The sequence below is a fragment of the Elephas maximus genome, chromosome 7, assembly GCF_024166365.1.
Source record: "Elephas maximus indicus isolate mEleMax1 chromosome 7, mEleMax1 primary haplotype, whole genome shotgun sequence".
Taxonomy (NCBI): domain Eukaryota; kingdom Metazoa; phylum Chordata; class Mammalia; order Proboscidea; family Elephantidae; genus Elephas; species Elephas maximus.
The window spans coordinates 126,702,237-126,715,298 of NC_064825.1; the positions used below are offsets into that span (position 1 = coordinate 126,702,237).

The 13,062-nt window shown below is 46.2% G+C and overlaps 2 protein-coding genes across 7 annotated transcripts in view; one reads left to right on the forward strand and one right to left on the reverse strand.

Moving 5' to 3' along the window:
- LOC126080971 (phospholipase A and acyltransferase 4-like) overlaps positions 1 to 869 on the reverse strand; it is a 94,132-nt gene extending 93,263 nt beyond the window's left edge. For all 5 annotated transcript variants that reach the window (XM_049892288.1, XM_049892294.1, XM_049892291.1 and 2 more), the window contains exon 1: positions 723 to 869. The gene's annotated coding sequence lies outside the window, so the exon portion shown is untranslated. The remainder of the gene's footprint in view (positions 1 to 722) is intronic.
- On the forward strand, positions 304 to 12,819 carry LOC126080976 (phospholipase A and acyltransferase 4-like). Of its 2 annotated transcripts, none has more exons than XM_049892305.1 (4): positions 304 to 394; positions 7,449 to 7,560; positions 10,509 to 10,768; positions 11,738 to 12,819. In XM_049892305.1, exons 1-4 carry the CDS (start codon positions 386 to 388, stop codon positions 11,765 to 11,767), a joined length of 411 nt encoding a protein of 136 aa, XP_049748262.1. In that variant the 5' UTR covers positions 304 to 385; the 3' UTR covers positions 11,768 to 12,819. The 2 variants fall into 2 exon arrangements, with proteins under 2 accessions (XP_049748262.1, XP_049748261.1); XM_049892304.1 differs by lacking the exon at positions 11,738 to 12,819 and adding an exon at positions 11,277 to 11,711.
- The last annotated feature ends 243 nt before the right edge of the window (positions 12,820 to 13,062 follow it).

The window sequence follows — 13,062 nt, forward strand, 5'->3', positions numbered from 1 at the left end:
GTTCAATTCCTGTTGCGGGTACTTGCATCAGGTGGAAGTCATTCATTGGTCACCTTGTGGATACCTGCACATGCTCCAGGGACCAGATCTGGCTGGTCCTTCTGAAAAACATCTTACAAGGAGGTATATTGTTTATTCTTTCTTTATCGCACACCCCAGGCTAGGGGTTTTATGTCATTAGCCAAGCACATAGTATTGAAGTTTCTTGCTGTAGGTGTTGCAGGACTCCTTGCCTAGGGGCTTAGTCTCTGTCACTTCCTTTCTCAGAAAAAAAAAAAAGAGGCAAAAGAAAACTGAAAGTGAAACTCTCAGTGTTGAACTAAAAGCAGGTCCAAGCACAGCAAAGCAGAACACACACTGACTGCCCTGCTCCAGGAAGGCTGACATGACTATGGTAAGTCCCTCAGAGGTTCTAAATGGGAGGCTCATTTACTAGACGGGTCTCAGGCTGGTTGCTGGCCTTGGGCACAGCTAACTCCAGTGCTCATGTCTTGAAGACTCTCATGGACAATAATTTGTCTTTAAAAGTCTGTATCCCTGCCCCTCTGGGCAGGGCCAGCCTCCTTCCTGGGTCTGGCACAGAGAGGGGAGCATAGGAATCCTTTGAAGGGGACTGAGTCTGCCTGGGCCAGGGGCTCCACCGAATCAGATACAGCTGGGAAGACACTCGAGTGTGAGCCTGGGAGAGACCCAGGGTCTCTGGGAAGGGAACAAATGCCCACCTTGTCTGCCCCTGGAGCCAGCTGGGGTTCAGTCCTCCTTTTGTCCAAACTTCTCCTCTCTCTGCTCTTTCTTCCATGGCTTTTGTCCTCCCTTATAAAGTTCATTTTCATTTCGGCCTCTGATCTGTGAAACCTCCCCTCCTGGTAACCCCAATTTCCTGAATTGGAAAATGTCCAAGAAGCAGCAGGCCAAGTTCAGTGGTATTAGACTGAAAAGGAATAATCAGGGATAATACAATTATGGGAAGTGAAACAATTACTGGAAGGTGTGTCTCCATTCCCAGCGGAAGGGAGGACATCTAGAATGGCTCTGGAAGGACACAGTCGCTCCCCAGTGCCTGTCCTGCCAATTACCTTGTTAAGTCAGGATGACAAGTAAGATTCTGACTTCCCACTGACTGCTGTTGACAGTGCCCTGGCTGTGGCCTTAGATGTTTGGGGACAGAGTGAAAAGTCCCCTTGTGCTTTCAGGTGGAGACCCTCTCGTGCTGCTGAGCTCCAACTGAGTGCTGCCTTGGGTTTGACCAGAGCAGGAGCTGGCAGGAGTCCTGGCATGCCGACAATCCCTCCCTCTCCTATGTGTATTTCCTTTGCCCCATGACATGCCAGGCCTTCCCTAGATCCTGGAGATGAGAGAGGGAGGGACCAGCATACAGGATCACTGCCCAGATGGAGCTCAGAGCTCAGAAGAGAGCACAGACAGGTTCAGCCAGGTGCAGTACAAGCAATCCATGCAGGTAGACATGAGGGTCCTGGGGGACATGGAGGCCCCGAGAGGGGAAGGTGGGTGTTATGGATTGAATTGTGCCCCCAAAAATATCTGTCAACTTGGCTAAACCATGATTCCCAATATTGTGTGATTGTTCTCCATTTCATGATCTGAATTAATTATCCTACATGTTGTAAATCCTACCTCTCTGATGTTAATGAGGCAGGATTAGAGGCAGTTATGTTAATGAGGCAGAATTCAATCTACAAGATTAGGTTGCAACTTGAGTCAATCCCTTTTGAGATATAAAAGAGAGAAGCGAGCAGAGAGCAAAGGGACATTCTATTACCAAGAAAGAAGAGTTGGGAGCAGAGTGTGTCCTTTGGACCCATGGTTCCTACAATTAGAAGCTCCTAGAACAGGGGAAGATTGATAACAAGGACCTTCCCCTAGAGCCAAAAGTGGGCCAGGCAAGGCAGGCAAGGCAGGCTGCTCATGGGAAAAGGTGTCTGTCTTAGTTATCTAGTGCTGTGGTAACAGAAATACTCAGGTGGATGGCTTTAATAAATGGAAATCTATTCTCTCACAGTCTAGGAGGCTAGAAGTATGAATTCAGGGCACCAGCTCCGAGGGAAGGCTTTTACACTCTGTCAGTTCTTGGGGAAAGTCCTTGTCATCAGTCTTCCCTGCTGCAGGAGTTTCTCAGTGCAGGCACCCCAGGTCCAAAGGACAGGCTCTGCTCCCAACACTTCTTTCTTGGTGGCATGAGGTCAATTCTCTCTTTTATATTTCAAAAGAGATTGACTCGAGATACAAATAAATCCTGTAGATTGAGTCCTGTATGATTAACATAACTGCTTCTAATTCTGCCTCATTAACATCATGTTGTTGTTGTTGTTAGGTGCCATCAAGTCAGTTCCAACTCATAGTGGCCCTATGTACAACAGAACGAAACACAGTCCTGTCCTGTGCCATCCTCACAATCGTCGTGCTTGAGCCCGTTATTTCAGCCACTGAGTCAATCCATCTCATTCAGGGTCTTCCTCTTTTTCGTTAAGCCTCTACTCTACCAAGCATGATGGCCTTCTCCAGGGACTGGTCCTTCCTAATAACATGCCCAAAGTATGTGAGACAATGTCTCTCCATCCTCACTTCTAAAGAGCATTCTGGCTGTACTTTTTCCAAGAAAGATTTGTTCCTTCTTCTGGCATTCCATTGTGTACTCAGTATTCTTTGCCAACACCATAATTCAAAGGGTCTTCCTTATTCTTTGTCCAGCTTTCACTTGCATATGATGAAATGATTGAAAACACCATGGTCAGGAGCACCTTAGTCCTTAAAGTGACATCTTTGCTTTTGATACTTTAAGGAGATCTTTTCCAGCAGATTTGCCCAATGCAACATGCCCCTAACATCTTAAAGTTTAGGATTTATACAGGATAATTACATCGGATCACAAAATGGTGGACAACCACACAATACTGGGAATCATGGCCTAGATAAGTTGACAAGCATTTTGGGGGGATACAATTCAATCCATAAAATTCTACCGTTTGGCCACCAAAAATTCACATCCTTGCCATATGTAGAACACATTCATCCCATTATATCATAGCAAAAGTCTCAAATAAACTCCAAGTCCAAATTCCATCCTGGGGCAAAATTCCTCTTCATCTGTAAAATCTAGAATTCAAGTTATCTCCTTCCAAGTACAATGGTGAAAGAGGCACAAACCAGACATTTCCATTACAAATGGGAGAAATTGGAGGGAAGGAAGGCATAACAGGCACCAAGAAAGGTCACCAGAACATATTACATAAGTTCTCTTAGCTTGAAAATAATCTTCTGTTCTCTGAGACCATTTACCCAGTGGCCCTGTCCTCCAGATTCTGGGTGTTGGCCACACTCTCTGGATTCTGAGTGGAGGGGTGGGGTGGAGGTCCCTCGGCCCTGGGATTCAGCTCCACCTTCCAGGCCCATGGGAATGGCAGACAACTCTGCTCCCTCAACATTGGGCTGCCCCGTTCTCCTAGTCCATCTGAGTGGTGACTCTATCCCTTGGACCCCAGCAGGCCCAGTTCTTCTGCCCCTTGGTCATGGCAGCCATGCCTTCTCAGCTTTAGGCAGCAGATCCGGTCCCATCCTGCTGGCACCCCACTCTGCCAGAGAGCCTCCTGTCTGAAGGCACTCTGCTTTCTTGCTCCATGGGTCAGCTCCCGCACCATTCAGCACAGGTCTCCTAGTTCTGCTGCTGCCATTTCTCTGCTGCTGCTTCTTGCCGTTTGTACCATCTCCAGTGTTACAGCCCTCCTCACTTCCTTCTGAGTTCTCACCAGAATTGCCTGACATCCATAATTCCACCAACAGTCTCTCCAAAGCAATTTAGACTTTTACTATCACACACTTTAAAACTATTCCAGCCTCTACCATTCACAGTTTCAAAACTGCTTCCACATTTTAGGTACCTGTTAGAGCAGCACCCCACTCTCAGTACCAAATCTTATCCTAGTTATCTAGTGTTGCTATAACAGATATAACACAAGGGGATGGCTTTAATAAACAGAAATTTATTCTCTCACAGTCTCGGAGGCTAGAAGTCCAAATTGAGGGTGCCAGCTCCTGGGGAAGGCTTTCTCAATCTGTCAGTTCTGGGGAAAGGCCATTGTCATCGATCTTCCCCTGGTCTTGGAGCTTCTCAGGTCAGGAACCCCAGGTGCAAAAGACATGCTCTGCTCCCAGTGATTCTTTCTTGGTGGCAAAATGTCCCTCTCCATTCTGCTGTAGTCTCTCTTTGATATCTTAAAAGTGATTGACTCAAGATACAAGCTAATCCTATAGATTTGAGTTCTGCCTCATTAACATCATAGAGGTTAGGATTTACAACACACAGGATAATCACATCAGATCACAAAATGGTGGACAACCACACAATACTAGAAATCATGGCCTAGCAAAGTTGACACGCATTTGGGGGGCACACATTTCAATCCTTAACAGTATCTGATGGGGAGGGAAGTAGAGTATGAGTGGTTTGGGAATGTGGTTGGAGGCAGAGAGAACCAATTCTGCAGACAAGAGACAATGCTGTGGTGAGGGGACCACAATCCTCCAGTTGGTTGGAGGGCAGAGCACAGGGAAGGCAAGGGGGATGAAAAGCAGGAGGAGGCCAGTCATAAAGGGCCTCTGAGCTGCCCAAATGGTGTGTACTATGACTTATGTCAGAGAAAGGTCATGGCCAGATGGTCACTTTGGGAAGGCTACACTTGCTCTTAAGGAGACTAGATCAGGACAGGCAGGGACAGGAAGCCAGGGTGATCATGGAGCAGGGTCAGGGCTTCCTTGAGCCATGTCAATGGAAGGGGAGGTGGGTCAAGGAAATGAATTCAGGGGAAACATACAGAGTCAGCATGGGTTGCACTTGGTGATTAGATTTTGGTATGAGAAAGAGGGCAAAGTTAATCACGACTCCCTGGTTTCTGGCTGGACAGCCTAGGATGAGGGATGGAAAAGGGTTTGTCGTCCACGGAGATCAGAAACAAAGATGGAGAAAAATTTGCAGTTCATATAACCGATGTGCCCTGGGATGGGACTTTGAGAACTAGGAAGGAAATATGGAAGAGGAGGAAGGCAGGAACGAATGGAAGTCCAGAATGAGAAGTGGGCAAAGAAGGCTAGCTCACCCTCTTCTGAGCTGAATGTTCTTGCGCATTTTCCCCTGCCTCTTTGTACAAATAACTTCAAATATAAGAATTAGCACAAAGCCAATTCCTGTGGGGCAGAGGTTAAATATATCCCAGGTTTCCACATTCTCCAAGCGGCTGTACCACTCCAACTCTGACACCAGCCACTCTCCCTCCCCTCAGCACTCTTCCCTCCCCTGTTTAGGTTCAGCAATTTACTTCATCATCTCACAGAACATATAAACTGTACTTACAGTTAAATGGTTTATTAAGGGAATAATGGGGTACAACTAGAAGCAGGATCAATAGGCTGCAACTCAGGATCAGAAAGCATATAGGCAAAGTCTCCCTTCTTCTGTGCAGAACAGCTCTCTCAGCTCCCCCCAGCCAAGCAGTCCTCCTCTCAGCCCCCTCAGAACAGGCTTCTCTCAGTCCCCTCAAGACAGGCTCCTCTGGGCCCTGCCATCTGTTGCCGCCAGCTCTGCTGCTAGGCCCTTCTCAGGGCAATTGCTATCTTCAGTGTTATACCACTTGACCAGTGTTACAGTTCTTTTAGGAGGTTCCTTGCCTCCTATCACTCTTCTTTTCTTCCTCTCTTCTTTCTTCCTTCTTCTTCCTGCTGCTTCTCTTCCTGTGTCTTTCTGTCTCTAAAACTTCTGTGGGGCTGGCTGCTTATATATGCAACTCTTTGTCAATTTCAAGGCAGGGCACCTCCCAGCAGGGGCCACATATTAACCAATTTCCTCTCTGTAGGCCACAGAACTTTATTTCCATAGTAGGTGTCTTAGTCATCTAGTGCTGCTATAGCAGAAATACCACAAGTGGGTGGCTTTAACAAAGAGAACTTTATTCTCTCACAGTCTAGAAGGCTTGAAGTCCGAATTCAGGGCACCAGCTCCAGGGGAATGCTTTCTCTCTCTATCAGCTCTGGAGTAAGGTCCTTGTCATCAGTCTTTCCTTGGTCTGGGAGCATCTCAGCACTGGAACCTCAAGTCCAAAGGACACGCTCTGCTCCTGGTGCTGCTTTCTTGGTAGTATAAGGTCCCCCACTCTCTGCTTGCTTCCTTTTCCTTTTATGTCTTGTAAGATAAAAGGTGGTGCAGACCACACCCCAGGGAAACCCCCTTTGCATTGGATCAGAGATGTGACCTGAGCAAGGGTATTACATCCCACCCTAATCCTCTTTAATCAAAGGCAAATATTATGATTTATAACACATAGGAAAATCACAAAATAAAAGACAACCACACAAGGACTAACCAAGTTCATGCATGTTTTAAAAAAACACAATTCAATCCATTACAGTAGGCTACAGTCACCTCATCTGCATAATCCATAGTCCTTCATTTGCAATCTATTGACCAATCCCTGCAAGGTGCCTAATAATCACAAGGCAGGCTGCAGCCCAAGGACAGACAAAAAATCAAGTTGTTTACAGCTTGCCCAGGAAATGTCAATCAAGCTGAACAAACCCTCTGGGGTAGAAAACTAGGGCAAAGGTAATTGGCTAGCCCTTAGGGGAAAAATCTCTGAAGCCGTTTTTCCAAAGAATCAAGGCAAAAGGCCACATAAAGGAACTGATTTCATTCTCTGACCCTCAGCCTCCCCACCTCTGCAATGGGATGATGATTCCTTCCTCCTAGAACTGTTGCGAGGGTTGCAGTTACCTTAGGAAAAGTGCTCCAGGAGACCTCGCTCCACAAGCATAGTGCCCACCTCACTGCTAGAAGCTGGTGACCCCACAGAATCCTCACTCTAAGGCTCATGTCCCTTTAAGAAGCTGTCAGTTCATGTTTCTCAGGTTGTCAGCTCCAAGGTATGGGTGTACCCAGGTTGTATGGGGGCAGGGACTGAGGAGGAGGAGCTTCATGTGGCCATCAACAGGAGAACCCAGTGAGGAACTGAGGGTCCATCTGCAAAGAGCCGGAAGCTCAAGACTCAACTTTCTAATTCCTCTGGTTGGGCACAGCACTGCCAAGCTCAGTGGCAGTCCTGTCCACACAGGTTCCCTTGGCAAGCCATTTGGAAGCACGTGCACAATGCACTTGTACAGGTGTGCAGACACACAAGGTACACTCACCCTCGACAAATCTCCTCTCCCACACTCCACATGAGTCATTTTTCCAGGCTTTCGGTCCTGGTACCCCCACAGAGGGGCCCCTAAAAGTGCCAGAAGGGCTGAGGATCCCCTGGGGGGCAGGAGCTCTTCCCTGCCTGGGTTCTCACCACATGATGGACGTCAGTAAAGGGGTCCTGAGGTGGAGTTGCAGCTCCCTCCCCAGGGTCTCCAATGTTTCCAAGAGTCTGTCCACTCCATATCTGGTTTTTCTGTTGCAGCCACTCCAAGAGCCCAAGCCTGGGGACCTGATTCAGGCTGAAGTTTTTCACACTGGCTATGAGGACTGGGCCATCTACGTAGAAGGTGGCTATGTGATCCATCTGTACACAAGTGAGTACTGAAGAAAGTAGAATTTTCAAAGTATTAAGATAATGATCACGATTGAAAGACAGAAATGAGCCAGGGAAGCCTGAGTTGGGAGCCACGGTTTCTCCGTTGTGTCAGCACCAAGGATCCCAATGTCCAGATGAAGCAGGAAAGGCTCACTGGCTCCCAGAGTGAAGCTGAGGTGTCAGTGTGCTGGTCTCTCCCAGTCAAAGCTGAGTCACACTGCTCTGGCGACTCTGTTGATGTAATTTAAGGCCACATAAAGGAACTCGTTTCACTGCATTCTCTGACCCTCAGCCTCCCCACCTCTGCAATGGGGTGATGATTCCTTCCTCCTAGAACTGTTGTGAGGGTTGCGGTTACTTTAGGAAAAGTGCCCCTGGAGGTCTTGCTCCACGAGCATAGCGTCCACCTCACTGCTAGAAGCTGGTGACCCCACAGAATCCTCACTCTAAGGCTCATATCCCTTTAAGAAGCTGTCAGCTCATGTTTCTCAGGTCAGGAGCTCTAAGGTAGGGGTATCCTCAGGCTGTATGGGGGCAGGGACTGAGGAGGAGGAGCTTCATGTGGCCATCAACAGGAGAACCCAGTGAGGAACTGAGGGTCCCTCTGCAAAGAGCCGGAAGCTCAAGACTCAACTTTCTAATTCCTCTGGTTGGCCATGGCACTGCCAAGCACAGTGGAGGTCTTGTCCATGCAGGCTCCCTTGCCAAGCCAACTGGAAGCACGTGTACAACGTACCTGTACAGGTGTGCAGACACACAAGGTACACTCACTTTTGACAAATGTCCTCTCCCATATTCCACATGAGTCCTTTTTCCAGGCTTCCAGTTCTGGTAACCCCACGTAGGGAACTCTAAGAGTGCCAGCAAGGCTGAGGATCCCCCGGGAGGCAGGAGCTCTTCCCTGCCTGGATTATCACCACATTATGGGCACCAGTAGCTTAGGTTCGCAGACCTTACATAAGAAGGCTCTTAATGCTGTTTTGATTTCGCAGAATAAGGTGTCTTTCTGTTATGCAACTGATGCTCCTTAACAGAAGAGCTTTCATAGGCTATGTGTCAAAACATAATAATAACAATAATCTCACACATGTGTAGGGCAAGCACCTGCTCATGATGATTTCACTGATTATTGACAGAAGCAGCAGGATGACAAAGCCAGTCTCAGGAGAATGCAGGAAACTGACATGTGTGGAGTCAATGAAAGAAAACAAGGACTGCTAGAATACGATCCCTGAATCGGGTTCAAAATCATTCATGTCATAGAGCCCAATGGCACCACAACTTTGATGTTCTTTTCTCCACCTAACATTTGCACAGTGCCCTGGTGGTTTAGTGGTTAAGAGCTCTACACATGTGTGAGATTATTGTTATTATTATTATTGCTAACCAAAAGATCAGGAGTTCAAATCAACCAGCTGCTACTTGGAAACCCTATTGGGCACTTCAGTTCTGTCCCAAAGGGTTGCTATGTACAACTGTATAAAACACTGCCCTGTCCTGCACCATCCTCACAATCATTGTTACGCTTAAGCCCATTTTTGCAGCTGCTGAGTCAATCCATCTCATTGAGGGTCTTCCTCTTTTTCACTGACTCTCTACTAAGCATGATGGACTTCTCCAGGGACTGGTCCCTTCTGACAATGTAAAGATATGTGAATTGAAGGTAAATAGCAAGTCAAGCTCACTTAATCCAGGTGCTCCTGAGAGCCCATGTAAGACAAAGTGTGACATGAGGACAGCTGGTCCTTTTTATGCCTTACGTCCAAGGTTTAGATTATTTTTCATAAGAGGATTCTAAATGTAAACATCACCCTTAGATTATAAACCTGAACAACACCATGCTTAACCATTGTACTCATTAACTACCATGCCCACATCTGAAAAAACAAAAAGCTGGATGCACTATAGAATGGTATTTCGACTCCATGAGTTGAGAGCTACTTTGTGACCCTATCCATGTGCCCAGAACTGTGCCAGAGCAGAGACCACAAGACAATTATACTGAGGATTTCCAAAGGTTCAGCTCAGTGGGCTGGAAAGAACCTGACCTTTGGAATTTGAAAAAAGCAGTTCCAAATCCTGGCTCCATGACTTTTCATGGCAGCCTCAGACACTTCATCTCTCTCTAGGTCCAGTAATTGTTCTATAAAATGAAAATGATAATATTTAGCTTGAAGTGTAGAAAGAGGATTAAATTAGGTGATCTCTGAAAAACAGCACAGTACAGTGCCTGAAACACAGTAGATATTGAAAAAAATGTGATCCCTTTCAGAATTACACAAGTGTACAAAAATAAGCAAATATGTTTTAAAATTGTTTACAATGATGAAAATGTCTCAAATATCTAAATGCCCGATAGAAGGGGTTGGTCAAATGAATTATGTACACACATATAACAGAATCCTACAGCTACCATTGACAATCACAGTTACCGACCTCAAAAAATAGTCACAATATCTTGTTAAGTAACAAGAGCAAAATCTGTGAATCCGTCAATCACAATTATGAAAGGATAAACACCAAAAACTCATGAGTGTATTTTTTTCATCTTTCTTTACTTTTTTTTTGTTGTACTTTAGATGAAAGTTTACAGAACAAACTAGTTTCTCATTAAAAATTAGTACACATTTTGTTTTGTTTCACTGGTTACCAACCCCACAAGATGTCAACACTCTCCCCTTCTTGACTTTGGGTTCCCTATTACCATTTTTCCTGTCCCCTCCTGCCTTTTAGTCCTTGCCCCTGGGCTGGTAGGCCCCTTTAGTCTCATTTTGTTTTATGGGCCTATCTAATCTTATTTATTTATTTATTTGTTTGTTTGTTTGTTTGTTTTTATTATTTATTTATTTATTTATTTATTTTTCATCTTTCTTTCTTGTCTTGTGCCCTTCTTTCCCCCATCTCACCTTTACCTGTGGCCACTCAACGACTATCTCTGAGTCTCAGAGGAGAGTCCCAGGGCTGGCTCTTCCAAAAGATTCCGTTTTCTGAGAGAAAGGACTATGGAACAGCAGGAGAACATGAAGGACGTGTTTGGGGGCTGCTGCTACGTAGTAAACAACTACTTGGACCACGAGTACAGACCACAGTCAGTAGGTGACATCATCAATTCTGAGAAGGAGAAGGTTGGCCAGAAGAAGGAATACAACATTCTCTATAGGAACTGTGACCGTGAGCACTTTGTCAATCATCTTGACAGTGGGCAGGTAAGGCCCTCCTTGGGGTGATTCCTCTCCCTTCTAGACTTATGCTTGGGGTGTCTTCTCAAAGCTCCCAGATGACTGGCTTCATAGCCAGAGATGAGAAACACCAGCCTAGAGAAATGTGTTGTGAATCCTGCAAACATGGGCTCTCAGGGACTGCAGGCGGAGAGTCAGGACACCTAAGTGCAAATACCAGATTTATTTCTAATCCACTGAGTGTCACTGAACAAACCACTGCCCTTCTTGGCTCAGTTTCCCCACATGCAGAAAGAGAGTTTTGATGGAGGAGCTGTCTGGGGGCCTGGCTAGCTCTATCTGGTTTGAAGGTAGCTCCTGGGAGGCCCTGAGGTTTGTCAGGGAGAGTCTGGGCAATCTGTCTCCATGACCAGTCTCCTAAGCCCCCAGGGAACACTCAGGCCCAGGGGTTCTCAGGGTCCGAGGACCTATGTAAGAGCTCAGGAGCTTTCCGTGTAAAATCTCAGGCACAGCTTCCACCCCTGCCCCTTTACAGCCTTCCCAGGTTATTTCTAGGAGGATCCAGAGCTCTCCCATGTGTGAGGTATGCACATCTCTCTCTGCTGCACTGCTCACCTTGTGAGCATCCAACAGCCACCACGTCACCTACAAGCAAAGCTTAACCACTGCCATTAGACCTGACTTCTCCACGAGAACTCCAACCCCTCTCCAGGGCAAAAAGCAACTGCTGATGCATTAGAGATGGCAAATGAAAGGTGTCAGAAACAACTCAAGCAGCAAACCCAACCAGCACTCCCTATACACCAGGTGCCAAAGTAACCCTGGGGACATAGCCAGCAACCTTCCTGAGAAAGGACTCTGGGCTGGCTAGCTGGGAGCTAAAACCAGGCCACTTGGGAAGGGTGATAGAAGTAGCATAGTTTCTGGGCCCTGAGGAGGGGGAAGAGCCTGCCTGGGCTCGCTGGGTACACTGACTGTGGGCCACTTGTTTTGCAGGCCAGAAACATCAGAAATCACGTGTTTTAGAGGAGCTACAATATTTGGGTTCTTGTTTGCTTTGATACTCGCTCTCTAGTAGGTGACGCCCAAACCAGTAACAGCCTGAAGGACCCCAGCATCCTGCCTTAAAGCCACCTCTAGAAGCTGCGGTGAAGGGCCTCCCACAGCTCCTCCCATGCTGGCCCTCTCTGGTTCTGTGTCTTACTTTCCTTCTCTCCTGGCTGAATAACGGTCTAGTAACAAGACTAACAACTCAGTAAAAGCATCTACTGATATCTTCAGAAAGGACTTCCACTATGTTTTTGTAGTCTCCTGGAAAAGAAAAGAAGAAAGTAACATTAATTGAGCCCCTGAGCGACCTTAATTTCTAATTGCGTGACCTTTGGAAAATCTCTTGACCCTCAGAGCCTCAGTCCCTTCATCCATAAGTGGGTAATAATCCACTTCCCAGTGAACTCGTGAGGATCAAATAGGATTATGTATCAAACCTGTCTGGCAATGTCTGGCATGTAGCAAATGCTCAATGAATTTTCTACATTGTTTTATTAGATGTAACACCGACTTAATTTTACATCATTAATTTTACTCTCAGGGTACAAAAAAAGAACAAAAAAATAACTTACTTTCCAGTATAGCCACATCATTGGGGCTTAAATCCCTTTTCCAACACATAAACCTCTCCCAAATCCTTCCAGTTACCTTCTTCACTGGACCTCCCTTTTTAGAAAGTGTCATGGATTGAATTGTGTCCCCCAAAAATATGTGTATCAATTTGGCTAGGCCATGATTCTCAGTATTGTGTGATTGTTCACCATTTTGTCATCTGATGTGATTTTCCTATGTGTTGTAAATCCTATCGCTATGATGCTAATGAGATGGATTAGTGGCAGTTACATTGATGAGATCTACAAGATTAGACTGTGTCCTACACGAAAAGAGAGTGGAGGAAGGGAGCGAGCTGTCTCATTAGGGAGCAATTGGGAGTATGCAGCAAGGCGTATATAAGTTTTTTTATGAAAGACTGACTTGATTTGTAAACTTGCATTTAAAGCACAATAAAAAAAAAAAATTAGACTGTGTCCTAAGCCAACTTCTTTCGACATGTAAAAGAGAGAAACAGGCAGAGAGACTGGGGATTTCATACCACCAAGAAAGCTGTGCCAGAAACAGAACGCATCCTTTGAACTCAGGATCCTGCTCGGAGAAGCTCCTAGTCCAGGGGAAGAGTGATGAGAAGGACCTGCCTCCAGAACCAAAAGAGAGAGAAAGCCTTCCCCTGGACCTAGCAGCCTGAATTCAGACTTCTAGCGTATTAGACTATG

Bases quoted from the DNA above. Each gene is read 5' to 3' on its own strand.
- LOC126080976 (XM_049892304.1), top strand. The intron at 7,561-10,508 runs GTGAGTACTGAA...TCTGAGTCTCAG, and splicing joins TGTGATCCATCTGTACACAA to AGGAGAGTCCCAGGGCTGGC. The intron at 10,769-11,276 runs GTAAGGCCCTCC...GCCCCTTTACAG, and splicing joins ATCATCTTGACAGTGGGCAG to CCTTCCCAGGTTATTTCTAG.